At 52.2% G+C, this 25996-nt stretch overlaps 1 protein-coding gene, 1 non-coding gene and 1 pseudogene across 2 annotated transcripts in view; all 3 read right to left on the bottom strand.

The window, feature by feature from the left end:
• Positions 1-217: 217 nt before the first annotated feature.
• Positions 218-1255, bottom strand: LOC139000912 (THO complex subunit 4 pseudogene; annotated as a pseudogene).
• Positions 1256-7373: 6118 nt separating this feature from the next.
• On the bottom strand, positions 7374-7526 carry LOC139000915 (5.8S ribosomal RNA). Its single transcript, XR_011469742.1, has one exon. It is a non-coding gene; the product is annotated as a 5.8S ribosomal RNA (ribosomal RNA).
• Positions 7527-13401: 5875 nt separating this feature from the next.
• LOC139000911 (THO complex subunit 4-like) overlaps positions 13402-25996 on the bottom strand; it is a 37472-nt gene continuing 24877 nt past the window's right edge. The window contains 3 exon segments of the mRNA XM_070402861.1: positions 13402-13538; positions 14864-14993; positions 16749-17382. Coding sequence (XP_070258962.1) covers positions 13402-13538; positions 14864-14993; positions 16749-17382 — 901 coding nt within the window.

Raw genomic sequence — 25996 nt, 5'->3', positions numbered from 1 at the left:
TTCGGGTGATTATGGCCAAGGTGAAAACAGCAACTGGTAAAATGAATCCTGAAAATGACTCGGTACAAAACAGGTCTTTTTCAGAGTTATTGAATAAAATAAAAGTTAATGAAAAATCTTTCTAGGAGTTTTCAATCCTATTTCCAAATAGAAGAAACAACTCCATCATTGGCCCCTGGTCCCTGGCCATCCTCGCTTACACTGACTTGCTGGTGCTTTAGCTTGTGTCCATCATTGCATCGTCATCGTCCAGCAGGGCGTCCATCTCATTGGCGTCCTTCTGGCCGTCCAAGTCCTCGGTGTCCCTCATCTCGCTATCAGTGTCCAGGTGGGAGTCGAACTCCTCGGTGTCCCTCATGGAGCTGTAAGTGTCCTTCTGGGCATCCAATTTTTTGGTGTCCCTCATCACATTGTAAGCGCCCAGATGGGTGTTCATCCTTTTGGTGTCCCTCATCGAGTTGTAAGCGCCCTTATGGGCGTCCAACTGCTGGGTGCCCCTCATCCCTCTGTAAGCGTCCTGCTTGGCGTCCAACTGCTTGGGGCCCATCATGGAGTTGTAAGCGTCCAGCTGGGCGTCCAACTCCCCCACCCAGGTTTGTTGATTTGAATGGCGGCCCATGCGACTGCCTGGACACCGGTTGCCTCCGTGGGCGCGGCCCTGAGTGCCACCGCTGCTGAAGCCTCCAGATCCTCGGTTTGTATTCACCCAGCGTCTGTTGACACTGGGTACTGTCCTGGGCTGCGTGTTTATCTGCGAGGTGAGGATCTGGATGTGGAGGGCATGGCCATGCAAAGGGATGCCGTTGTACTGTTTTCTGGCTGCCAGGGCGTCTGCCTTCCGCTCAAAGTGCACATGGGCTGTTCCCAGGCTGAGGCCACAGCGGTCGTAATGGGCAGCGGCCTTCTTCATAGGCCCGAACTCCGCAAACAGCTGCTGGATGTCCGCGTCAGACACTCTGAAGTCCAGGTTGGACAACAGCAGCTTCCCCCCGGTCATCAGGCTGGCGCCCCTGCCGAAGGCCCTGGGGAAGCGGTCATGTTGCCATTCGTCAGGAAGCTGTCTCAGCTTGTTATAGGGCGCCGGCTGGTTCCTGCCTCGGCCAAGGGCCCCCCTGTTCCGGAACTGCCAGCTCTCGGGGGCAGCAGCCTGCGCTTCGCCACCATGGCGGCCTTTCTTAGAGCCGGCCCTGCCTCGGTCCCAGCCTCGGTTCCCGCACCCGCCCAGGCCCCCGCAGCAGTGATTTACTGTGCTCATTTTGTTAGATTGTTACATAAAGAAAAAACTCTACATTTTTCCACAGTTCTTTGCTATCATCGAGTTTTCTCTGACATAGTATTCACTCACAGTGGCAAGCTGTACTGAAAAGGAAGCGCGTTGATATGGGAGGTTTCTTTGCTCTGTGTTAGAGACTGTGACTAGGTGGCACAGTGATAGAGCCACATACGAAAAGGATTGTGGAAACCACCCAGGATTCCTGACTATACTGCGGGCAACTGGATTTGATCAGGGAAATCAAGCTGATCAACTAGACTATGAAACTTTCCGACATGTGGTACATAAATGGCACTACAATCTAACCAAGGCATCGGTACATTGCCTTGAAACAGGTGAATATATTCACATAAGGAATATCTTGATTGTGCTAACAAAAATACTTCCTTGCTACCCAAAAGTTTTAAATCTGGGTCAGTCTTTGGAAAAAAGAGTGCATAAAATCTGCAAAGAAGAAAAAGGGAAAAGGCGTTGTCTACATGCATTAGCTACCGGCTACTCTGGGCAGTTGAAATGTAGGAAGTTATACATGATACCTGAAAATGAGTTTCATTGCACGGACCCCACTCCGAATAACGCAGTACACAATGGTCCTGTTGGCGGGTCTTCTTCATCTTCTAGAGGAAGTGCATCTAAATCTCATGAAAGCAGTGCTGATGAGAATGATAAATCAATGGAGACGACTCCTTCACCACTAATCAAGAGTAAGGAGAGAGAAACAGGCAGAAAGGATTGGACACATCAAGGGAAAGAAGATCAAGAGAAAGAGAGAAAAATTATGAAAAGGACAGAAAAGGTCAGAAACAGCATCACTCAAACAATGACCAGGAAGTGCTACCAGACCTAAGGAAGAGGCGAAGGAAAGGAGAAAACGGTACGATGGCGGTTTAAAAACACAAAACTGAAAATCCATGTGATAATCCTTCTCCAAATGAGAAAAACAAGGAGGGGGGATGTTGGGGAGGAGGAGTCAAAATTCTTCAGGCAATGAAAAAGGCAGCGATTCATTTAAATCTGAAAAGATGGATTAAAATCTCCCCCAGTGGCAAAAAAGGGTATATACAGACCCCTAAGTTGAAGGTCCCCTGGAGGAGGATTCCAAAGCTCCATGCATCACTCTTGGAACAGTATCTCCCATTCTTAAGAGCGTCGGGTGTTGCCCATTTCAGGGGAATCTGCTTGAAGTCAGAAGATGACTGCAACCCACCATCCTCTAGAGAAGTCATTTCAAAGTCGCCAGTTTTCAGGATATTCTTTTCACCTCTAGTCAGTTCCTTGCCGCATGGTTCTTGTGTATACAATTTTCATTTGAAATGCGACACCCGGAGGCAGCATCTGATGAAAATGGCATCCCTTTTTTTCTCAGAAAAGAGAGAAAACTGCCTCCGGGGACTAGTTCCTTCATGATCTGAATAGACTGCGTTGATGTGCAAACTCCTAAACCTTGGACGATATTGGGATGACTGATTGTATTCCATGAGGATTTTGGCTTCTTGTAAAAAAAAAAATTAACTTTAGTCCCTACTGGGAGCCTATCCACTTTGGCTGCTTGACGCAGTCACAGCATGGAAGAAACATCTGCACAGCTTACGTTTTTCAAGGGACCTGGTGTGTAGGACATATGTCCGCTCCCCCTCTTAAGCGCTATGTGTTTTAACCAGGACCATCTCCCCGAGAAACGGACATTTCCCCAGCTTAGGGGTTAACAGGACGACAGAAGGAAATCAATCAGTCAATCCCCCTATTGTTACAGAAATACCATGTACTACTTATGAAAAACTTGGACAAAGGCTGTTGGCAATAAATGTGGGACTTGTTGGGCCCACATCCTCAGGGGTCTGCCCACCAGAGAAAGCACCAGAACATATGCCCCTGGAGACCCACTGACACAGGAAAGTCCCAGGGAAGGCAAGCAGCAAGGCTGGGAGGGCATGACCTTGACTGGGCAGGATAAACTCCTTCAGTCCCTTCAGTCACTTCTTTGTAGCTTATCAGTAGAGCAGTAGACAAGTGACCTTGGAATAGCCCTTATCATGGGACACAAGAGGTTAACCTAGACAAGATCAAAATCAACAGAACTAGATAGAGACTAGAGACAGGATGATGGACATGAAACTAGGAACATTGGAAGCTTTCCTGAAACATACCATGACGTAATGGAACAATAAAAAGAGAACCCAACCATGATGGTCAACTGAATGCTGCCTCTGTGTCATTCATTCTTCGCCAACTCCGTCCACACCTCCATGGGAACCCCTGGACTTGCTGGAGCTGGACCCCAGCAACTTCCTGGGAAAGATCATTTGTACATGTGGTAACAGCCATAGCAGCTTGATCCTTTCATATGCCCTTAAATATGTCACCAGATTTTCCCTTTCTCAGTCATCCTCCTGTTGTCACATCTTCATGATTGAGAACACATTTCTTATTCCAGTTATGGATATACTGACCATGATAAATCCTACCCGTAACCCTCATTCTCACCCTCACCCTCACCCTCACCGTCACACTCAGCCTAAACACTCACCCTCACCGTCACCTTAACACCCTAAACCTAAACTTAACAACCCCATCCCTAACCCTAACAACCCTAACACTCACTCTAACCCTAACCCAAACCTGACCCTGACCCTGACAATAAACCTAACACTAACCCTGAAACTGACACTTACCATGACACTTACGCTGACCCTGGATCTATACCTGACCCTGACCCTGACTCTGACCCTGATCCTGATCCCCACACTAACCCTGACACTGACCCTAAACCTAACCCTGATGGTGACCCTAAGCTGACCCTGACAATAAACCTAACACTAACCCTGACCCTGACCCTGACTCTAAACCTGACCTGACCCTGACACTCACTTTTACCATGACCCTGACCCTAGATCTGATCTCCTTGAGTCCAACACCTAGGTTTTCCAGGAAGACCCCGAGGGCGGACTGGAAGTTGAAGGGGAACTGGAACTATTTTTCTTGGGGGGTGGGGTGTGACTGAGGACCGACCGAGTGGACATACCCAGAATACCTTTTGTGGACCAGGGCCCTTGAAACCCCAGGGACTCTGAAAGCCTAAATGAGGTGAGTACTCCAGAGACAACAAGGGCGGATTCATTTTCTCTTTTTTTTTTTTGTTTTTGGAATTGAATGTGTTGGGGGAGACATCCGTTAATAAAACTAAATGTAATGCAAAAGGATAAAATGGAAGGTGTCAATACATAAGAAGCTTTGTTTTGTGGATAAAACGGGTCCACATGCTAACCTGACCCACTCCCGGAAAGCCAGGCCTGGCCTTGCAAACTCAGACAACTAACGTGATCAACCAGGATGTTCTGAAATTAAAGACTTTTTAAAGTACAAAGCAGGGTATAGTGAGTGGGTAGTCACGCCCTAGGCTGGGTGTCTTCCCTGAGGGAGATCATCTTTGAACTTACTGGTATCTGAGACTATTGTTTTTCTATGCCTCTAGGATCACATGACTTTGGACTCATGAATGCCATAGTAACAAGTCACTTTCCTTTTTCCAATGCCCTCAGGGCACAGCCCAAGGTCCCAGGGTAGAGACCACAAATTCCCTCATTCCTAGTGTTGTATATATATATATATATATTTTTTTTTTTTAAAAAAAGTAAGGGACACATGAATAAACAAGTGGAAAATCAATTTTCTCCCTCTCTCTCTCCCTCTCCCTCTCCCTCTCCCTCTCCCTTCCTCTTTCTTTGTAAACAGCAACAGCAAAATGGCCCTAACAGGTTTGGCTCAGTGCTTAGAGTGTCAGCCTGTGGACCGCAAAGCCTCCCGGGTTCGATTCGGGTCAAGGGCACATGCCTGGGTTGCGGGCTAGATCCCCAGTGTGGGTCTGCAGGATGCAGCTGACCGGTGATTCTCTCTGATCGTGGATGTTCTATCGCTCTCTCCCTCTCCCTTCCTCTCTGAAATCAATAAAGATATATTTTAAAACACACACAGACACACACACACACACACACCAAAAACACAAAGGGATTGATCCATCTCCGTATAGTAAAAAGTGTACTTGTACAATGTTTTGGACTTGCATTTTGTCCTATCCAAATGGGGAAGTTAACATGCCGGATTTGGGGTGGCAGGGAGAGTATAAAAGAGAGGGATTGACCTTTGCCATTTCAAAATGGCAGCTGCCGCCCTAACTGGTTAGGCTCCGTGGACAGAGCACCATCCTGCGGACTAAAGGGTCCCAGGTTCGATTCCGGTCAAGGGCATATACCTTGGTTGTGTGCACATCCCCAGTAGGAGGTGTGTGCGAGGCAGCTGATTGAGGTTTCTCTATCTCTGAGGTTTCTAATTTTCTATCCCTCTCCCTTCCACCCTGTTAAAAAATCAATCAATAATATTTAAGAAACAAAATGGTGGCTGCCAAGTTACTGGAGCCAAAAGAGCAGGAAGTATGCCACGGTCACCCACATCACGGGACAGAGATCCACCTCATGCACCAAATCCACCTTTCCAGATGGTGACATCGTCCGCAACTTCAACGAACTCTCCAGCGTGGTCCAATTGATTGATGAGCAGATGATCTGGGATCAGCAGCAGCAGCAGCAGCAAGAACACGGGACTGAGGAGAGCCAAAGCCATGGCTGGCAGGGCCCTGCCCAGCCCAGCGTCAAGGAGTCCAGGACTGCAGCTTCAGAGGAGTAGCCTGTTCCATTTGTTCTGCGTGTAGGCGTGGGCTCAAGAAATCAGTTAAAAAAAAAAAAACCTCCTTAAAAATGACATTGATACAGCAGCGCAGGGGAGTGGGCCTTCTGTGTGCCACATTTCCCGCGCCCGAACCTGCAGCATGTGTTTCTATAGCGTGGAAACTATTACTGTTAACTTACCTACCTTTGTCTTCACCAGGTGCCGCCCTGGAGTCTCCATCCTGTTCAATGAGAACCACTTTGTGTTCATCTGGCTGGAGGCAAAATACTTCATCCTGTTTGGCAGAGTCCAGAACACCTTCCAGAATGTGGAGGCACCATCCCTACAGGCCTTCCTGGAGATGCTCTTGAACAAACAGTCCGGACCTCCAGGGAGGAGCAGCTTGCATGCACTTTGAAGATTTGACCTTCTAACCTGGTTTTTTTTTTTAAAAAAAAAAAAAACAAACTCCTTAGAAATGACATTGATAAAATAGCGCTGGGGAGTGGGGCCCTTCTCTATGCCACATTTCCCGTGCCCCACAGCTGGGCGGGGATTCTGCGCTGTGCTCTTCCCAGTTCACTCACTGTTACTGAGGGAATCCTGGTTAGTTTTTTTTCCTCCGCTAATATGCTTAAATTCATCGTGTCGCCAGGTCTGATCTGAGGTGATGTCTAGGAAGGGGTGCACGCACACACACCATGGAGAGAGCGTCTTCCCCAGACGAGGCCGGTGAGAGGAACCCTTACCTGCACACATGGGGGACACCATGCACGATATGTCCCGCCTCTCCCTCTCTGCCTGCCTTACCCTGAGGACTGGGCGAGGCGAGGAGGGGGTCTTACAGACAGGAGCTCAAGCTGGCAGGAGAAGGGGTGGCCTTTTGCCAGCAGAGGGGGTGTGAGTTTGGTGGTGGTCTCTGGGTAGGGGGAGTGGATGCATGGGCCATGATGATGCCGTAGCCCCACAAAGCACACGAACCCACCCCAGACACACTCACACACACACACACACACACACACACACACAATGGGCCCGTCAACGCGTGATGCAGCGCAGCCACAGCCCAGGTTGTGGAGCGCTCGGTTGGGGAGGACACTGTGGAGTCCCGAGTGGCACCACCGGGGCACGTGTCCCCGTGGCGCAACCCCGCCCATGACTCGGCCTTGGCTCGAGCCACAACCCAGGCAGAGCCGGAGTGGGGAAGGGGACACTGTCACCACAATGGGCCCCACAACCACAACTCTCTCTTCCCGTTGGCCACGTGCAGCTCCAGGAAGCTCCTGAGAGAGAAAACCATCGCTTCAGGGCCTCTCCCTTCTCTCACGGGGGGCACAGACACCATCGTCTACACTTCCGGGGATGCAGGGCCCAAGGAACAGCCCTTCGAGGAAACCCCAGCAGTGCAAGACAACCCAGGACGCGTTTGATCGGCAAGCGATGCTCACACAAGCATAGCCCGGGTAGGAACCCTGGCCCGCAAGTGCGTTTGAAGTGTCGATGATCAATGTGTCCTGCAATTCACATTAATTCTCGCATCTAGCTGCGTTCTTCATCGATGCACGTCCCAAGTGATCCACCACTAAGAGTCTTAACGTTTTGGTTTTTGCTCCCTGGCATGGCTCCCCCCCCCCCCCCCCCCCCCCCCCCCCCCCCGCCCATCCCACTGGTGGGGGGCGGGCGCGCCTCAGGCAGCCGTCTAAGAATGAGACAAACAAGATCAGACTCTGTAGGTAGGGAAGGAATGACCATGGGGTGGTCCGAAGCAACGGCCCCCAAGGGGACCGGGAGTAGGGGAGGGAAAAGGGGGGGAAAGGGCACAGGGACCTTTCCCCTGACCCTCCCCATGGGCCGAAAGCCCCTGACCCAAGGCGGACGGGCGACCCCCAGGGGTCTTTAAACCTCCGCACCTGGACGCGTTAGGTACCTGGAAAGGGGGGAGCGAACGGGGTGGGGAACCAAGTTCCAACGTGCGCCTCCACCCCGGATGCCTCGACCCCTCAACCCAACGGTTTCCGCAACCTGCACACAGGTGGGTACAGAGCCCAGACGGGGCCTGCCCATGACTTGGCCGCCCGCTGACCTGGCAACATGCATCATCCCCCCCAACGCCCCTTCAGCACCGACCAACCACCGTCGTTTCCACCACCTGGCTGACGCCAACCCGGGAAACCCCACGCGACACATGTCAACACGCGTCCCGGGGTCGAACCACCCTTCTCTCCCTCCACCACAGCGTCCTGTCCCCACAACCCCAGCCCAGGCCCCTCACCATCTTGGGGTGAGGGGCTGCGACAGGAAGTGGGGTGCAGGCTGGGGCACTGGGCGCGGCCTGTGGGGCGGGGGGAGGCAGGACACCCTAAACGCGCGTGCGCACACCAGACCGCACTGCGGGTGGTGGATGGCGGACGAGAGACACGGGGCAGATGGTTGTGCTCCTGACGGGAAAGACAGGATGACCCGCGCCCAGGGCAGGCGGCTGGAAGGGGCGACCGCGGCCCCGTTCCCGAGACGAGCCTGGGGGGGAACGCCCACAATGTGTGCCCTTGTCTTCTTGCGGCTGGGGGTGAGGGTGAAAATGAACCACAAGGTGGCAGGCATGGGCAACGGGGGCACCCCAAGGCCCCCTCCGAGTCCCTGCTCGCTCCTTCTCTCCAGACCTGTGGGAGCCAGGCAGCACCTGGCGCCGCCCTGAACCGGCCCGGGCCTCAAAAACCACAGGGGTTAAGCCAGAGGACAGCGACCCAACTGACCGAACACGTAAGGACTTAGGCTCAGTCGCCCCTTTCTCCGTTAATGATCCTTCCACAGGTTCACCTATGGAAACCTTGTTACGACTTTTACTTCCTCTAGAGAGTCAGGTTCCACCGCCTTCTCAGCACTCCACCAGGGCCGTGGGCCAACCCCGGCCGGGCCCATCCTAGGGCCTCACTAAACCATCCAATCGGTAGTGGCAACGGGCGGTGTGTACAAAGGGCAGGGACTTGATCAACGCAAGTTTATCACCCGCACTTACTGGGAATTCCTCGTTCATGGGGAATAATTGCAATCCCCGTTCCCCATCACAAATGGGGTTCAACAGGTTACCCGCGCCTGCCAGCATAGGGTAGGCACACACTGAGCCAGTCAGTGTAGAGCCGTGCAGCCGGGACATCTAAGGGCATCACAAACCGGTTATTGCTCAATCTCGGGTGGCTGAACGCCACTTGTCCCTCTAAGAAGTTGGGGGATGCTGACCGCTCGGGGGTCGCATAACTAGTTAGCATGCCAGAGTCTCGTTCGTTATCAGAATTAACCAGACAAATCGCTCCATCAACTAAGAACGACCATGCACCACCACCCACGGAATCGAGAAAGAGCTCTCAATCTGTTAATCCTGTCTGATTCCGGGCTGGGTGAGTTTCCCGTGTTGAGTCAAATTAAGCCGCAGGCTCCACTCCTGGTGGTGCCCTTCCGTCAATTCCTTTAAGTTTCAGCTTTGCAACCATACACCCCCCAGAACCCAAAGACTTTGGTTTCCCGGAAGCTGTCCGGAGGATCATGGGAATAACGCCGCCACATCGCCAGTCGGCATCATTTATGGTCGGAACTACGACGGTATCTGATCATGTTCAACCTCTGACTTTAGTTCTTGATTAATGAAAACATTCTTGGCAAATGCTTTCGCTCTGGTCCATCTTTCACCAGTCCAATTTCACCTCCAGTGGCACAATACGAATGCCCCCGGCCGTCCCTCTTAATCATGGCCTCAGTTCCGAAAACCAACAAAATAGAACCGCGGTCCTATTCCATTATTCCTACCTGCGGTATCCAGGCAGCTCGGGCCTGCTTTGAACACTCTAATTTTTTCAAAGTAAACGCTTCGGGCCCCGCGGGACACTCAGCTAAGAGCATCCAGGGGGCTCCGAGAGGCAAAGGGGCGGGGACTGGCAGTGGCTCGCCTCGCGAAAGACCGCCCACCCCGCTCGCTCCCAAGATCCAACTACGAGATTTTAAACTGCAGCAACTTTAATATACGCTATTGGAGCTGGAATTACCGTGGCTGCTGGCACCAGACTTGCCCTCCATTGGATCCTCGTTAAAGGATTTAAAGTGGACTCATTCCAATTACAGGGCCTCGAAAGAGTCCTGTATTGTTATTTTTCGTCACTACCTCCCCGGGTCGGGAGTGGGTAATTTGCGTGCCTGCTGCCTTCCATGGATGTGGTACCTGTTTCTCAGGGTCCCTCGACGTTCAAATGGGTGGTCGCTGCCACAGAGGCGGGGGCGTGCGATAGGCCCAAGGTTATCTAGAGTCACCAAAGCCGTCCGCACCCACCCCCACGGCCCGAGAGGGACAGAGGGGAGGCTGTCCGGGTTGGTTTTGATCTGATAACTGCACGCACCTCCTCCCTCGAGGGGGGTCAGCACCCATCGGCATGTATTAGCTCTAGAATTACCACAGTTATCCACATAGGAGAGGAGCGAGCGACCAAAGGAACCATAACTGATTTAATGAGCCATTCGCAGTTTCACTGTACCGGCGTGCGTACTTAGACATGCATGGCTTAATCTTTGAGACAAGCATATGGTCCTGGCAGGGTCAACCAGGTAGGAGAGCGCGGGGAGCCAGAGGCCGTGCCCCCGCGGTGCGTTCTCCAGGCGCGGGCGGACGTGCCGAGCACTGGAGGAAGCGAGCAATAGCGAGTGAGCGGGCGAGGGCTTGCAGAGCCTTGGGCAACAAGGTGAGCGGCGGGGCCCGCTCCACACTGCACCAAACCCAGCAAGGGGCGGACTGCTACCAGCGGCGGTGAGGTGGAAGCACCGCCCGCACCCGTGGATGAGGGCGCAGCACATGCGGCAGCGCCATGGAGGGGCACGGGTGTGGGGCATCCCCCCGGGGGGCCCAATGGCGGCCGAGAGTGATGCTGGATATGGCACCCAGGCAGACAGCCTGACAGCCGGGACACGCACACACAGACAAGGGACATCCCAGGCCAGAGCCTGGGGGCCCCTTCCAGGGTGACGCGTGGACGGAGATCACGATAGCTGGTCGTGACTCGGTCGGCACTCGGGCATGCCCTTCTGAACTGGGCCGCGCAGCGGGAGACGGACCCTCGCGCGCCCACGCAACGATAATGCCACAACAGCGGGAGGAGGCGGGCACAGAGCGGAGCGGCGGCCGGCCCAGGAGGCGACACACGACTGCAGGCATGGCCCCGTAAGGGCATCGGCTAGGCAGATGGGACCGACAGATGGACACGGAGATGAGGCTACCACCCCCGGGCAGCGAGGCGCGGGGGGGGGGGGGGGGAGGTGCAGCAGTGACTGCACGAGTGGGCTGAGCTGGACTCAGGGCCACCCGGCGAGGTGAGTTGAGGACACGGTTCGCTTGGCGAGAAAGAACGGAAGGAGAAAAAGGACAAGGCCGGGAAATGAGTCAGTTCGCCGCACCGGGACAAATGTGGGTATCAACGACGAGGCCCCTCCAGGTCCACGGGACATCCCACAGAGACCCAGGAAATGCTGACTGGCTTCCACCGGAAACAAACTTCAACCAACCTCACAGGTGGTTCCAGGCCCCGCCGCCCACTGGCTACGGCCACCACCGCCTGTGATGCTCAGCCAAGAGGACCTAGAGTCCCCTCTTTCTCCCAGGCATGCACAGCAGAGGACACACATCAAGGCAAGGCACCGGACCTGGACACCGGGTAAACAAACACGGGGATCCCACCACCACAGACACACAGGGCGGCCCCGTGTCGCCTGGGACAATCCTCCCAAGCACACAACTTCGAAGCCTCCTCCCGCCGCAGCCAAGGCCCACCCCAACGAGGAAAGGCCATACAAGCGACCCTCAGCAACCACAGGGGAACCACTGCGGCTTCTCTCTAGCCGCCAATCCGTTTATCTGCCTGGTCCGACCCAGACAGGGACTCGCATCAAGGCGTGCGAGCAGGAACGCTTGGGACGGGGAAGTCCTCCTCGGCCCCCCAACCGCTTTGACACGCAACTGGAGAGAATCTGCCCCGGTGCAGGGGATGCGCATGCAGCAACGCGCGCGTGCACGCTCACGTAACGCAGCACTTCCGCGACAGATGCCAGCCCCGCCCGGCAGGACCCTCCCCAGACTCGAAGGTTGAAGTTGCGGGCCAAGGTAAGGCACAGCGGCGTCGCCACTAGGCCCCTCGAAGCCTGTGCGAGAGGAGCACAAGAGCCCAAACACAGAGGCTGCTAACACAACGCGCTTCCAGATTAGGGGTGTCAGCTGGGTGGTCCGGTACCCCAGGGCACCCTCTCGGATCGCTAGAGAAGGCTTTCTCACTGAGGACGCGTTGTCCCCCAACCCCAGCAGAAACACCCCATCGGGCCGGGGGAGCCACGTGGAGACACTTCCGAGGGAACAGGGGGGAAGGGGGAAGACCCGACTGGGACAGGGCCAAGCACACGATGGACACACAACAAGCGCTCGCAAGAGGGGCCGTGGAGTGAGAGAGCGCAGCAGTAGCGAGTCCGTACTGCCTCTGGGCTTCGTCCTCTTGCCTCACTGGGGGCCTCATCCACAGTTAACTAAAAGAGAGCCCGTGGTGTTGCGTCGGGAACACTGGCATGTTGTAAGAGAGAAAAAAAACACACTACAGTAACGGAAGAACAGGCGGCAGGACAAAATTAACTCTCACGGTCAGCCAGCGGCCGGCACCGCTGACTCGGCCCCATCGCATTCGCCAGCGCAGCACACGTTGCAGGGCCCGGTCCCCCTTCCGGGAGGGGGACGGACGTGCCTTCCCCTTATCCAGCCAGACTCCCCCGGGACTCCCCTCCAGAGCACCGCCGACAGCAGCAGCCTGGCTGTGGGCTCGAGGGGAGCGGGAAAGCACACCACCAGCTCAGCCTCGGGCACCTGCAGGACATCCAGGAGAGCTCCAGGGGCACCCACCAAGGGCCAAGGTGAAACAGCGACAACACGCCCAACGGGGAGGCGCATGCGGAGTGATGATGGACAGCCCCTCCCCGCTTCGGGGAGGGGCGCCTGCGGCAACGCAGGCCGGGAAAGGCGAGCGGAGGGTGTCCACTGCGTAAGAGAGACCACCAGCGTGACACCAAGGTCGGGCGGGTTCCTTACCCCTTCCCTTCCACGCACCGCCGACTATCAGGGAGGAGAGGAGAGGGGCCAGCGGGTAGAGCGAGAAGAGCAGTCCCATTCGCCAAGGAATGTCTGTCTCTTGGCTGGCGCAGCTTAGGCCCACCCGGGAGAGCGCTACGTCACCATATCAATCGATCTGCTACAAAAACGGGGCGGGGAGCGAGGCGGCCCCCCAGCGAGCATAAGGGAAACAGGGCGGAGAAAACCGTCCAGAAAACGAGACTGCACTTCAGCTTCGCCATGTAAAGCCCTCCATTCTCTTACCACGCGGAGGGGGAGAGCACAGTCCTCGGGGACAGGGTCTGAGACGTACAGCAGCAGCCAGTGCTCGCAGGCCCTATGCTTATGGCTTTCGCTCGTGCAGCATAGACGGGGTAGTCATGCTTCTGGTCGCTGCCGAGAAGCTCCCGGGCACACCCCCTGTTGTCCAATCACCCGAGGACAGCGTGTCCACACTCATCTCGTGGTACAAAATGCCAACTTTAGGCAAAACATGCATGGTGCCAGTGATGGGGGCCTCTGTCTTCAGATCACGCTGGACTCCCGGAAGCGAGTCGCGGCCAACAGAGACCCCACGGGACACCATCACCACCAAAGAAGGGCGGGGGGGGGGGTGCAAAAGTAAGGGACGGAGCTATCTGGTTGACCCCCCAAAGCACGTAAATAGCGTGCCATGGACAGGTGGCAGCAAGAGAAGAGGGCCGGGCAGTCCACGGCCTCCCTCACCACTTTGCACGTGCGGGCAACGCCCTGTCAAACGTGCTTCCGAATCAGGACTTTGAAAAAATTCCGCAGGCGCCTAGAACCACTGTGTCGCCGGAAGGCCTGGACACAGAGTCGGCCCAAGCTCGCTCACAGAAAAATGAAGAACCATATCTGACGACAGGGACCACGTGTGCGCTCGTACCAACCTGCCTCGTCCTCCGCCATCCTCCACGCACCGCCCATACCGGCCCCCACCTACGGAGCTCTGCGACTCAGATAACGGCCACAAAGTAGAGCCCGGTGAGCGAGGCTCACTCGGCACACGCCTGCCCGGCACAGCCCGGTCGACCACTTAATGACGCGCATGCTCCGGCCTCTAAAAGGGGATTTTGAAAAATTTCGTGGAAGGCGCCTCTGATGGACAGAGGGACGAACTCACAGGAGTGACGTGGACACACGGCCGGGGAAGTTAACATGCCGGATTTGGGGCAGCGGGGAGAGGATAAAAGAGAGGGATTGACCTTTGCCATTTCAAAATGGCGGCTGCCGCCCTAACTGGTTTGGCTCAGTGGACAGAGCATCGGCCTGCAGACTAAAGGGTACCAGGTTCGATTCTGGTCAAGGGCATATACCTTGGTTGAGGGCACATCCCCAGTAGGAGGTGTGCAGGAGGCAGCTGATTGAGGTTTCTCTATCTTTGAGGTTTCTAAATATCTATCCCTCTCCATTCCACTCTGTTAAAAAATCAAGGAAATATATTTAAAAAACAAAATGGCGGCTGCCAAGTGACTGGAGCCCAAAGAGCTGGAAGTATGCCACGGTCACCCACAACACGGGACAGTGCATGAACTCTAAGGTAGAGATCCACCTCATGCGCTGCATCCACCTGCCAGATGGCGAGATATTCTGCAACTTCAAAGAGCTCCCCCGTGTGGTCCAGGAGATTGACAGCAGGTGATCTGGGAGCAGCAAGAATGTGGGACCGAGGAAAGCCAGGGCCACCCCTGGCAGAAGTCTGGTTGACTGGGGCAGGGAGCGGCCTAGGTCCCAGCCTTGGTCCCTGCCCCTGCCTCTGCCCCCGCCACGGCCTTGGCCCCCACCTTGGCCGTCCCGCTCACTCCGGTCCAGCCTAATGATGTTGTCCAGTGACATGTGGATTTTGTTGGCCATGGCGGGCCCTGAATCAGCCTCGAATCGAGCCCGTGCGGAGGCACGCTGGTCCTGCACTTCCTGCACGGCGTTGGGGCTGTCCCATGTTGGGGTCCAGGCCCAGGGGTTTCCAAGTGTGTGGACGAGTTGGTGAAGAAGAAATGACACCGAGACAGCGTTCAGTGGATCAGCAGCCCAGCCAGGCTCTAGCCAGATGCTCTAGCGGCTTCTATGTTCCGGGACCGGGTCTTGGCCAGAACTCTCTCCTGAAAGCACCCTTGAAGAACGAGGACGACGACCACTACCACGACAAGCCTAGGGCTGAGAAGCTCTGCAAAGAAGGCCCTGCGTTCTTTAATAGCCCCAGTGCTGGTGGGAGGAGCCAAATCAGGCGCCCGCTCGACCAATCAGCCTCCCCCAGGACCAAAGTCACTGGTTGGGCCTCAAGTTGAGGGAAGGAGGCTTGCATTGGCGCTCCAGGATCAGGAGAGGGCGCCACTGGCCCGCCCAAGCGATTCACGGGGCTTGGGAAAGGACTTGGGGGACGGGGCAGGTGCCCAAGGAGGCCTGCAGGGCTCGGTCTCCACGTCTTGCCGGACAGCATAGCTGTTGTTTCTCGGTGGAAGAGGGGACAATACATACTTAGACAGGCTCCGGGAGGCCCAGTCTGGGCTAAAAGGAAACAAAGCCACGGAAAATCTCCTAGGCGTGCCTCACTCAGCAGATATCTTGTTAGCGGTACCTTGTGCTCGTGTGTGTGTGTGTGTGTGTGTGTGTGGCGGGGGGCGGGGGGGTTGGAGGCGGGAGGGATAGGTGTGTGGGTGTGGGTGTGGGAGTTTGTGTGTGCGCGCACGAGCGTGTACGTCTGTGCATGTACATCCACAGTCACGCACGGACACTCCTTGCTTTGAACGGTCCGCCGCCATCCATGAACACCCTTCAGCCCCTGCCTTCTCAATGATAACGCCCCCTGCATGTCCTTCCCGCCTCGGGTCTAGCCAGAAATGGGGAAGTCCAGTCACCTGTCTGTGCTTTCCCCACAGGCGGTTGCAAGAGGGGGGCTTGCATTGACACTTCTGGACCAGCAGAGGGAAGGATGGGCTCTTCAGCCCCTGCCCCAGTCCACCCAAATTCTGTAATCCACAGCCAAAGATGATGTCCTGGCCTGTCCATCTGATCGACACCCCACCCACGCCCACCCCCCAACGCCCCACCCCCAACCCTCCCCCGACCCCGCTCAATCTGTGGATGGATGGTCCGGCCCCCACCCAGAGACCAAGTCCAGGCCTGGACACCTGGGCTTGCCAAAGCCTCAGAAATTGGAAAGGCGGGATCAACCTATTCTTCTGAGGAGGGCATTTTGTTGTTGTTTTATCTTAGGGAAGGAGTTATTTTGTTCGTTTGTTTGTTGTTTGTTTGTTTTTCCCACACCTTTTTGGGTGATTATGGCAAAGGTGAAAACAGCAACCGGTAAAATGAATCCCGAAAATGACCTCGGCACAAAACATCTTTTTCAGAGTTATTGAATAAAATAAAAGTTAATGAAAAATCTTTCTAGGAGTTTTGAATCCTATTTCCAAACAGAAGAAACATTTCCATCATTGGCCCCAGGTCCCTGGCCATCCTCGCACACACTGACTTGCTGGTGCTTTAGCTGGTGTCCATCATCGCATCGTCATGGTCCAGCAGGGCGTCCAAGTCCTCGGCGTCCTTCATCGCGCTGTCAGCGTCCAGCTGGGAGTCCAACTTCTCGGTGTCCCTCATGGAGCTGTAAGCGTCCTTCTGGGAGTCCAACTTTTTGGTGTCCCTCATGGCATGGTAAGCGCCCAGGTGGGCGTTCATCCTTTTGGTGTCCCTCATCGAGTTGTAAGCGCCCTTTTGGGCGTCCAACTGCTGGGTGTCCCTCATCGCGCTCTAAGCGTCCAGCTGGGCGTCCAACTCCACCGCCGAGATGTGTGGCTTTGAATGGCACCCCCTGCGCCTGCCTGGACACCGCTTGCCTCCGTGGGCGCGGTCCTGAGTGGTGCCGCCGCCGAAGCCTCCAGATCCTCGGTTTGTAGTCACCCAGCCTCTGTTGACACTTGGTACCGGCCTGGGCTGCGTGTGCATCTGCGAGGTGAGGATCTGGATGTGGAGGGGACGGCCATCCAAAGGGATGCCATTGTACTGTTTCCTGGTTTCCAGGGCTTCTGCCTTCCTTTCAAAGTGCACGTGGGCTGTTCCCAGGCTGCGGCCAGAGAGGTCGTAATGGGCAGCGGCCTGCTTCAGAGGCCCGAACTCCGCAAAGAGCTGCTGGATGTCCGCTTCGGACGCTCCAAAATCCAGGTTGGACAACAGCAGCTTCCCCCAGATGGTCAGGCCGGTATCCGTGCCGAATGCCCTGCGGAAGCGGTCGTGTTGCCACTCGTGGGGAAGCTGTCTGGGCCTTCTGTAGGGTGCCGGCCGGTTCCTGCCTCGGCCAAGGGCCGCCCTGTTCCGGAACGACCCGCCGCCCCAGCTCTCCGGGGAGGCCTCCCTGGGAACTGGCCCTGCCTGGGTCCCGGCCGTGGTACCTGTCCCCGCCGTGGCCGTGGCCCTGGCCGTGGCCTCCCTGGGAGCCGGCCCGGCCTCGGTCTCAGCCTCGGTCCCTGCACCCGCCCCCGCCCCCGCCACGGCCGCGGCCCCCGCCTTGGCCGTCGCACTGGCTCCGGTCCAGCCTAATGATATCGTCCAGTGACATCTGGATTTTGTCGGCCATGGCGGGGCCCGAATCAGCCTCAGATGGAGCCCGTGCGGAAGGACGCCGGTCCTTCACTTCCCGCGTGGCGCCGGGGCTGTCCCAGATGTTGGGGTCCAGGCCCAGGGCTTCCCAAGGGTGTGGACGAGTCGGTGAAGAAGAAATGACACCGAGACAGCGTTCAGTAGATCAGCAGCCCAGCCAGGCTCTAGCCAGGTGCTCTAGCGGCTTCTATGTCCTGGCACCGGGTCTTGGTGAGACCTCTCTCCTGAAAGCTCCTCCCTTGGAGAACGAGGACGAAGATCACAACCACTATAAGCCTAGGGCTGAGAAGCTCTGCAAAGAAGGCCCTGCGTTCTTTAATAGCCCCAGAGCTGGTGGGAGGAGCCAAATCAGCCGCCTGCTTGACCAATCAGCCGCCCCCAGGACCAAAGTCACTGGTTGGGCCTCAAGTTGAGGGGAGGAGGCTTACATTGGCGTTCCAGAACCAGGAGAGGGCGCCACTGGCCCGCCCAAGCGATTCACAGGGCTTGGGAGAGTACTTGGGAGACGGGGCAGGTGTCCAAGGAGGCCCGCAGGGCTCCATCTCCACGCCTTGCGCGAGGGCATCGCCGTTTTTTCTCGGTGGAAGTGGGGACAATACATACTTAGACAGGCTCTGGTGGGCCCAGGACGGGCCAAAAGGAAACAAAGCCACGGGAAATCTCCTAGGCGTGCCTCACTCGGCAGATATCTTGTGCTCCCGTGTGTGTGTGTGTGTGTGTGTGTGTGTGTATGTGTGTGTTTGTGTGTGGCAGGGTGACCCAGGGGGCGGAGGGTTAGAGGCGGGAGGGATAAGTGTGTGGGTGTGGGTGTGGGAGTTTGTGTGTGTGCGCAAGTATGTGCGTCTGTGCGTGTATATCCACAGTCACGCATGGACAATCCTTGCTTTGAACAGTCGGTCGCCATCCATGAACACCCTTCAGCCCCTGCCTTTTCAATGACAACGCCCCCTGCATGTCCTTCCCACCTCGGGTCTAGCCAGAAATGGGGAAGTCTAGTCACCTGTCTGTGCTTTCCCCACAGGAGGTTGCAGGAGGGGGGCTTGCATTGATGCTTCTCGATCAGCAGAGGGCTGGACGGGATCTTTGGTGCAGGCCAAGGCCCCAGTCAACCCAATCTCTGTAATCCACAGCCAAAGACTATATCTGGCTCAAGCAATCTTGTGGGCCCTCCCCACCCCTCACCCCCACCCTGCTCACTCTCTGGATGGATGGATGGTCAGGCCCCCGCCCACAGACCAAGTCCGGGTGTGGCAATCTGGGCTTGCCAAAGCCTGAGAAAGTTGAAAGGCCGGATCAAGAGTTTTTCATGGAGGATTTTTTTATTTTTATTTTTTTTAAGGAGTGTTTTTTTTTTTTTTTTTCAATCTGGCATGACGTGGAAGGTGTCATTCCAGGCCCCCAAATCCAAGAATGTGGGGGGAGGAAGCTGACCTGAATCCAGTTCCTCAAGCTGATTTGCCTCCTCTGTTGGTGTGTGGTGACCTCTTCACACTACAAAACTGTTCACTATTTACTAGGAGCAATGTCAGAGTCATCCTTCAGCACTCCAGCCATGTGTTCGCTATGAGTCTTAAATCGTCGCTTTTTGTGTAGTGGACAGGCTTTTTCCTGCTCTGGATAGGGGCCTCTTTCTTTGGTCTGGATTCCTGCATGGAAGAAATACCCTGTCGCTTCAGATATTCTTCTGAATATCTCTGCTGCCTTCTCCAGTTTTCTCCTCACCCATTGAATCCACAGTGACACTCCTCCACAGTTTCTGAAACTCTTCGTCCACAGAAAATTGACAGCTTTTATCATTGAAGAAAAGAATTTTCTTCTATTCTGGATGATTTACAAAGAATATCTGGTCCCCTAAAGCCTTGACAGCTTTCTGGGAATTGGGCAGTTCTTCCTCTATGTCTTCTAGAAGAATTCCTCCTAAGCCTCGCTGGTCATGCTTATCTATGAGCAGATGCAGAGCCTTCTTATCTTCTACTCAATGGAATACTACCTTGCGTTGAAAAATAAAAAGAAGAAGAAGAAGAAGGAATTCTTGCCATTTGCAACAGCATGGGTGGAACTGGAGAGCATTATGCAAAGTGAAATTAGCCAGTCAGAGAAAAATGAATACCATGTGATCTCACTCATTTGTGGAATATAGAGAACAACATAGACTGATGAACAGGGACAGGTCCATAGACATCTGTACCACCACTCTGTGGTGGGGCCCGGCAACATGGCCACCACCAGGCAGTTCAGGGCTATCCCGGTATCTTTATATTTCTATCTACCTATCTACTTATCTGTCTATCTATCTATCCAAAATCATGTTCATGTTCAATTTGTAACAAGGAAATTGGGGCTCCGCACAACATGAGGAGCTGTATTAAAGGGTCACAGCATTAGGACGGTTGAGACCCCTGGTCTAAGGTTTATTTCTACCTCAATTTCTGGCCTCTACCCAGCCTGGCCCTGGTCCGGGCTTGGGCAGGGGGCAAACTACTGATGTGTTTCTCTCACATGGATTATGTCTCTTTCCCCCCCTCTTCCCCACTCTCTCTAAACATCAAGGGGAATATTTTATCAGGTGAGGATTAAAAATAAAATCGAACAAAGGTCGGTCACGAGGTCAGAAGGTCCAGTATTCAAAGTGTATGCAAGCTGCTCCTCCTGGGGGGTCCGGGCTGAATGTTTCAGAGCATCTCCAAGAAGGCCTGTGGGGATGGTGCCTCCACATGCTGGAAGGTGTTCTGGACTCTGTCTAACAGGATGAAGTATTTCATCTCCAGCCAGATGAACCAGAAGTAGTTCTCATCGAACAGGATGAAGACTCCCCAGTTCCCGTCCTCCCCTAAGGCGCTTTGGTGAATCCCTTCGGAGGTCTCTCTGGATCCACCAGATGCTGAACCTGTCCTTCTGAATCTGCATGAGGCGGCTGTGGGAAAAGCTGTACAAGTCGTCCATGTACTCCACCGTGGCTGATTTCCTCTGCATCAGGTGAATTCGAAACGAAGGCTCGAATTGCATTGGGCCATCCACATGGGTGTTAAGGCGAGGCCCATACATCCAACCAGTAATGCATAAGCCATCATGCACCACTACATTCAGCAGTCTTCTATAGCCATAGTCTAGCTGCCACAAACCCAAAAGGTTTCTGTATGGGAACATCTTGGCGTAGACTTCTCTATAAGACATATCACCGATCTTCTCCGGTTTCTGCAAGTTTCCAGGAATGCCAAAGTCCTGGTGACAGTGCTGTCTCCTCTTGGGAGCCATTATAAATCACATATACATCTCCAGCTTACAACAAGAGGTTTCTGGCTCCTCCAAGCCAACTCCCGGTTTGGCCTGGAGTTAAAAGTTAACCTTGCGATTTAGCCTGGAGTTAAAAGATAACATACCCTCACCCTAAGCACAAAGCAAGCTACATCTCCGCTGATAAGCTGCGACATTCCAAAGCCTGTTACATCCTTAACGACTTCCTTTGCCCAACCCCCTCCTCTAGAAACAACATAAATACCACCTGCTGTAAAAATAAAACTGAGGCTTGATCAGAACTTTGTCTTGCCTCCATTTCTTCGCGTCTCCTATCCTCTCATTCCTTTGCAGGATTTGGTGTGGTGTACCCACGAAGCGTGCCCTGCAGGTCGGGGCATAACTGGCGCCCAAACGTGATCTCTGCTCTCCAATCCTCCTCAGGAACGTTCACTTTTTATGTCCGGCCGGACCTCCCTTTGGCGCCACTGGGATAGCCCTGTGAGTCAGCCTGCTTTTTTCCTGGTCGCCGCTCTGCTTACCCGCTTTGCGAGTCAGACCTGTTGCTTTGGTAAGTGAACGCATTTATTTTGGATAGGCATTCTCTTCCCTCATTGCCTCCATCCTTGTCTCCTGCCTCTAGTCCACTTTGAGCACTCTCTTGTTGTTTCGGGGAAGAGTGAAAGGTACCTGATTTCGGCAGAGAGAACTCCGAATCACTCAGGCTTGTCCCTTGGTTTCGTTCCACGTGGTTGACTCCTTCCAAAAACCCTGCGTTCACCTTGTCTTAGTGGTCTTTCTGAGAAAATGGGGACTCCAGCTGAGACTCTGAAGTAAGTGTTTTTGCCTACTTTAAAGCTTAAACCGTCCACCCAAAATTAGAAGTAATCCAGTAAGAACTTGTGTCACTGTTACTCCGGGAAAACTCCTTGCCTACTTAAAAACGCAAGTCGTCCACCTTGTGAGCACTCATGGGGTGCCTGACTCCCGACTGGTGAATGCCTGAGGGTCCTAGCAGGTTTCTTGCCTCACAAGGGTCCGAGTTGGCGGGTTATACCAACCGGCTGTTTACGTAGGAGGAGTGAGCTGCAAAAACAGCTCCGAGGAAGGCACTTGACAACAAGTTTCGATCTGGGGAGCTCTGATTCAGGGGCCCGAGTTGGCGGATCATACCAACAGGTTGCTTACGTAGGAAAACACACCTGTGGCATAAACAGGACTGAAGTAGTCTCAGCAGAGAATTTCAACATCCAGACCTATGACACGTGAACAGGGGCCTCTCTTTTGAGGTGATGGTTGGCATCTTCCTCGCTGGTTCGTCTCCTTGTCGACTCCTGGGCTGACCTGGTACGGGGTTTATACGTCCCGGAGGCTTACGTGGAAGAGGCTAAGACATGGGTCAGGCTCTGAGTTCTCATGAGCTGTTTCTTAAAGGACTCAGGGAGTCCCTCAAGGCGCGAAGATTTAGGGTTAAAAAGAAAGATTTAAAAGGCTTCTTGAAGGACTCAGGGAGTCCCTCAGAGCACGAAGATTTAGGGTTAAAAAGAAAGATTCAAAGGGCTTCTTGAAGGACTCAGGGAGTCCCTCAGAGCACGAAGATTTAGGGTTAAAAAGAAAGATTCAAAAGGCTTCTTGAAGGACTCAGGGAGTCCCTCAGAGCACGAAGATTTAGGGTTAAAAAGAAAGATTTAAAAGGCTTCTTGAAGGACTCAGGGAGTCCCTCAAGGCGCGAAGATTTAGGGTTAAAAAGAAAGATTTAAAAGGCTTCTTTACTTTTAAGAAATGAAACCCCGCTGCCGAATCTCTCTCTGGTTCGGAGAGATTCAGAGATGGCAGGAGAGGGCAGAGCTGTGGGCTCTCCTGCAATGAGATTACTTGGTGTTTTATTTAAAAATTACTGGAGAACATCTTATGACAACCAAACTTTGGCTAAGATTACCTTGGGTGTTAACCATGACTTTAGAAAGCGAAATAGGAAAAAATTTAAAAAGTCTTTTTCTATTAAGCATGACTTTGGGGAAAAATACGCCATCTGAGTCATTTGCTAACACTTCCCCCAAAGCAGGATATGTAGGGGAAAGGAAAAAGGAACACATGGCGATCCTACATGGACGCCTCCTCCCCAGTATTCAAATTTAAAATCTCCTTCTCGTAATTAACACTCCGGTGTGGGGTGAATTTCCCGCCAAAATATAAGATGGCGCGGGCAATTATTTAGGTTTCCCGCGCAAAATCAGGGATTTTTATGAGACCTATTACCCCAATGGGTATGAAACGGTTCGCATACGCAGGTAGGTATCTTTGTGAACGGCAAACAAACAAATATTTGGTAATACGCAGTTACAATCGGCCCGAGTTTACACGTTTCCCGCACTCCACCGCAAATCTATATGAACCGAGGTAAGACGGCTCCCGCGGAGTACGCGCAATTCACGCGAGCCGACTTAACTCGTTTCCCCCACTCCAAGTGTTAAAAAAGTTTTACAAAATTTAGAAAATGCGTCTGGGATTTCTGTTCACGTGTAAAGAGAAAAACTGGCTTGGAACTAAAAGCGCGCATCATCCAATTTTGGACATTTAGATAGAGTTTTGAGCTAAAAATCTCTTTACAAATGTACAGAATAAAACCCAAGACTGATTATTTCCTAAGAAAAATGGCATATTTGAGCCAGGGAAGAAATGCAGGCTGGTTCTAGCAATAAGATTGGTATATTTCCATAATAAAGAGTGATTTTTGAAATATTAATAAAGCCTGTTCCAAAGTTAATCTTAAAAGCCTCAAAGAAATTTAGTAAAATTGTCTGTTATAGAAAAGTTACCAAAATAACTGCCTTAAAATAATAATCTAGATTTGAATCTCAAGAATTATTGATCTATATTAATTATAAAAATCTAAGTAGCCCGGTAAAAAACCGGCCCTTTGTTAATTGAAAAGGCTGGCCAAAACATTTCTAATGAAAAAAGAGGATAAATTCTGTGATCCCAACAAAAATTTTAAATACAAAGATCAGTTTAGCCGAAACCGGTTTGGCTCAGTGGATAGAGCGTCGGCCTATGGACTGAAAGGTCCCAGGTTCGATTCCGGTCAAGGGCATGTACCTGGGTTGCGGGCACATCCCCGGTAGGAGATGTGCAGGAGGCAGCTGATCGATGTTTCTCTCTCATCGATGTTTCTAACTCTCTATCTCTCTCCCTTCCTCTCTATAAAAAAATCAATAAAATATATTTAAAAAAAAAAAAAAAAAGATCAGTTTAAATTTAATTGATATCTCTTAATAATTATAAAAGGTATATAATCTTTAAATCATATATATATATGTATATATTTGATGGTCTTTCAAGTTGGATTTCAAAACTATAACCAAGGAATGACTTTGGGACATTTCATGTGCCCTGAAATGTTTTCAAAAGTTTATTCTCTCTTCTTAAAGGATTTTTTAATAAAGCCAATTTAATATACTTGAAATCACATGGAAAGCTTTATCAAATATAAATTAATAAATGTATTTTAGGTTTTTGCCTCTGAGAAAGGGCAAAACAAGTAATTTTGTTTAATATTTCTTAAAATACAGCAGTGGAATTTTAAGATGTAATTTGAAATAACAAAAGCTCCTCGCCGCTGCATTTTAAATTAGGCTGGAGGTGGGGCAGCATTTGTCCCTTGTGAATCAAAAGTTTACTAAATACTAAATTTACTTGTTACATTTGTTGCTTGTGTGAGAAAGAAAGCTGTCTGGAAGGAAATAAAAAGGTTTCCTTCAGATGCCTAACTAAAATTAAAAATCAATATATTGGGCCTCAAAAGCTAAATTAAATAATTTGTGTTTTGTCTCCTTAAACAAAGTTTATGTAAATTTACCCAAAAACTAATACCAGAAATTTAATTAAGGTCATTTACTGTCCATAACTTAGGACAAGTAAAGTTAAAAGAATAAATGCTATTTCAAACTGACTTAAAATTGGCAAATTGGGTTAAATGGATATTCAGGGGAACTTAGTTGTCACCTATTAAAAGATAAACTTTTACAATTTTTATATAAGATCTCCATCATTATACCAAAAAATACTACACAGGAACCAATTCCTGGAGCTTTAACTGTTTTTACTGATGGGTCATCAAATAAGGAAGCTGCTTATCATACTATAAATTCTGACAGAGTCAGGGAAACCCTAGTTCAGAACCAAATTGAAGAATTCATTAGAAACATGTATCCTCCCCTCCACTATCACCCTTTAGCCTTACCTAAATCACGAGGAGTAGATCTAGACACCCAAACCTCTGATATCTTAGAAGCCACACTTCGTGCTTTAAATGCCTCCAATCCATCCCTTGCAGAAAACTGTTGGCTATGCATGACCCTAGGTACACCTATGCCCCTTGTCATTCCAGATGACATCAGTAACATCACTTCTAATAATAATTGTACCCTCAGTTTGCCCTTTAGAACTCAACCTGTTGCATTCAACTTTTCCTCATGTCTACAAAAACTCCCCCAGAATAATAGTTATGATCTAGATGTAGGCTTCGTTAGCTTTGTTAACTGCTCTCCCGTTCACAATCACAGTTCCTCCCTTTGCCCCGCTCCTGGACGAGTGTTTGTATGTGGAGGTAATATGGCCTATACAGCTCTACCTTTAAACTGGACAGGATTATGTGTTCAGGCTAGTATTCTCCCTGACATTGATATTATTCCAGGGGGAGAACCTGTCCCCCTACCCAGCCTTGATTACATTGCTGGACGCAGTAAGCGGGCTGTCCAATTTATTCCTTTACTTATAGGACTGGGAGTCTCTGGAGCTGTGGCCACTGGCACAGCTGGATTAGGAACCGCATTACATACCTATAATAAATTATCTAATCAGTTAATTGATGTTCAGGCTCTTTCAGGTACTATCAATGATCTCCAAGACAAAATTGACTCCCTAGCAGAAGTAGTTTTACAAAATAGAAGAGGATTAGATTTACTTATAGCAGAGCAGGGAGGAATATGTTTAGCCCTACAGGAACGCTGCTGTTTTTATGCCAACAAATCTGATATCGTCTGAAGACAAGATAAGAAAACTCCAGGAAGACCTGGTGAAAAGGCGAA

This window comes from Myotis yumanensis, unplaced genomic scaffold (assembly GCF_028538775.1).
Source record: "Myotis yumanensis isolate MYYU_CA2020_CCGP unplaced genomic scaffold, mMyoYum1.0.hap1 SCAF_41, whole genome shotgun sequence".
NCBI classification, from domain to species: domain Eukaryota; kingdom Metazoa; phylum Chordata; class Mammalia; order Chiroptera; family Vespertilionidae; genus Myotis; species Myotis yumanensis.
The sequence above is the reverse complement of the archived record's forward strand: the minus strand, read 5'-3'. Positions and strand labels throughout refer to the sequence as shown.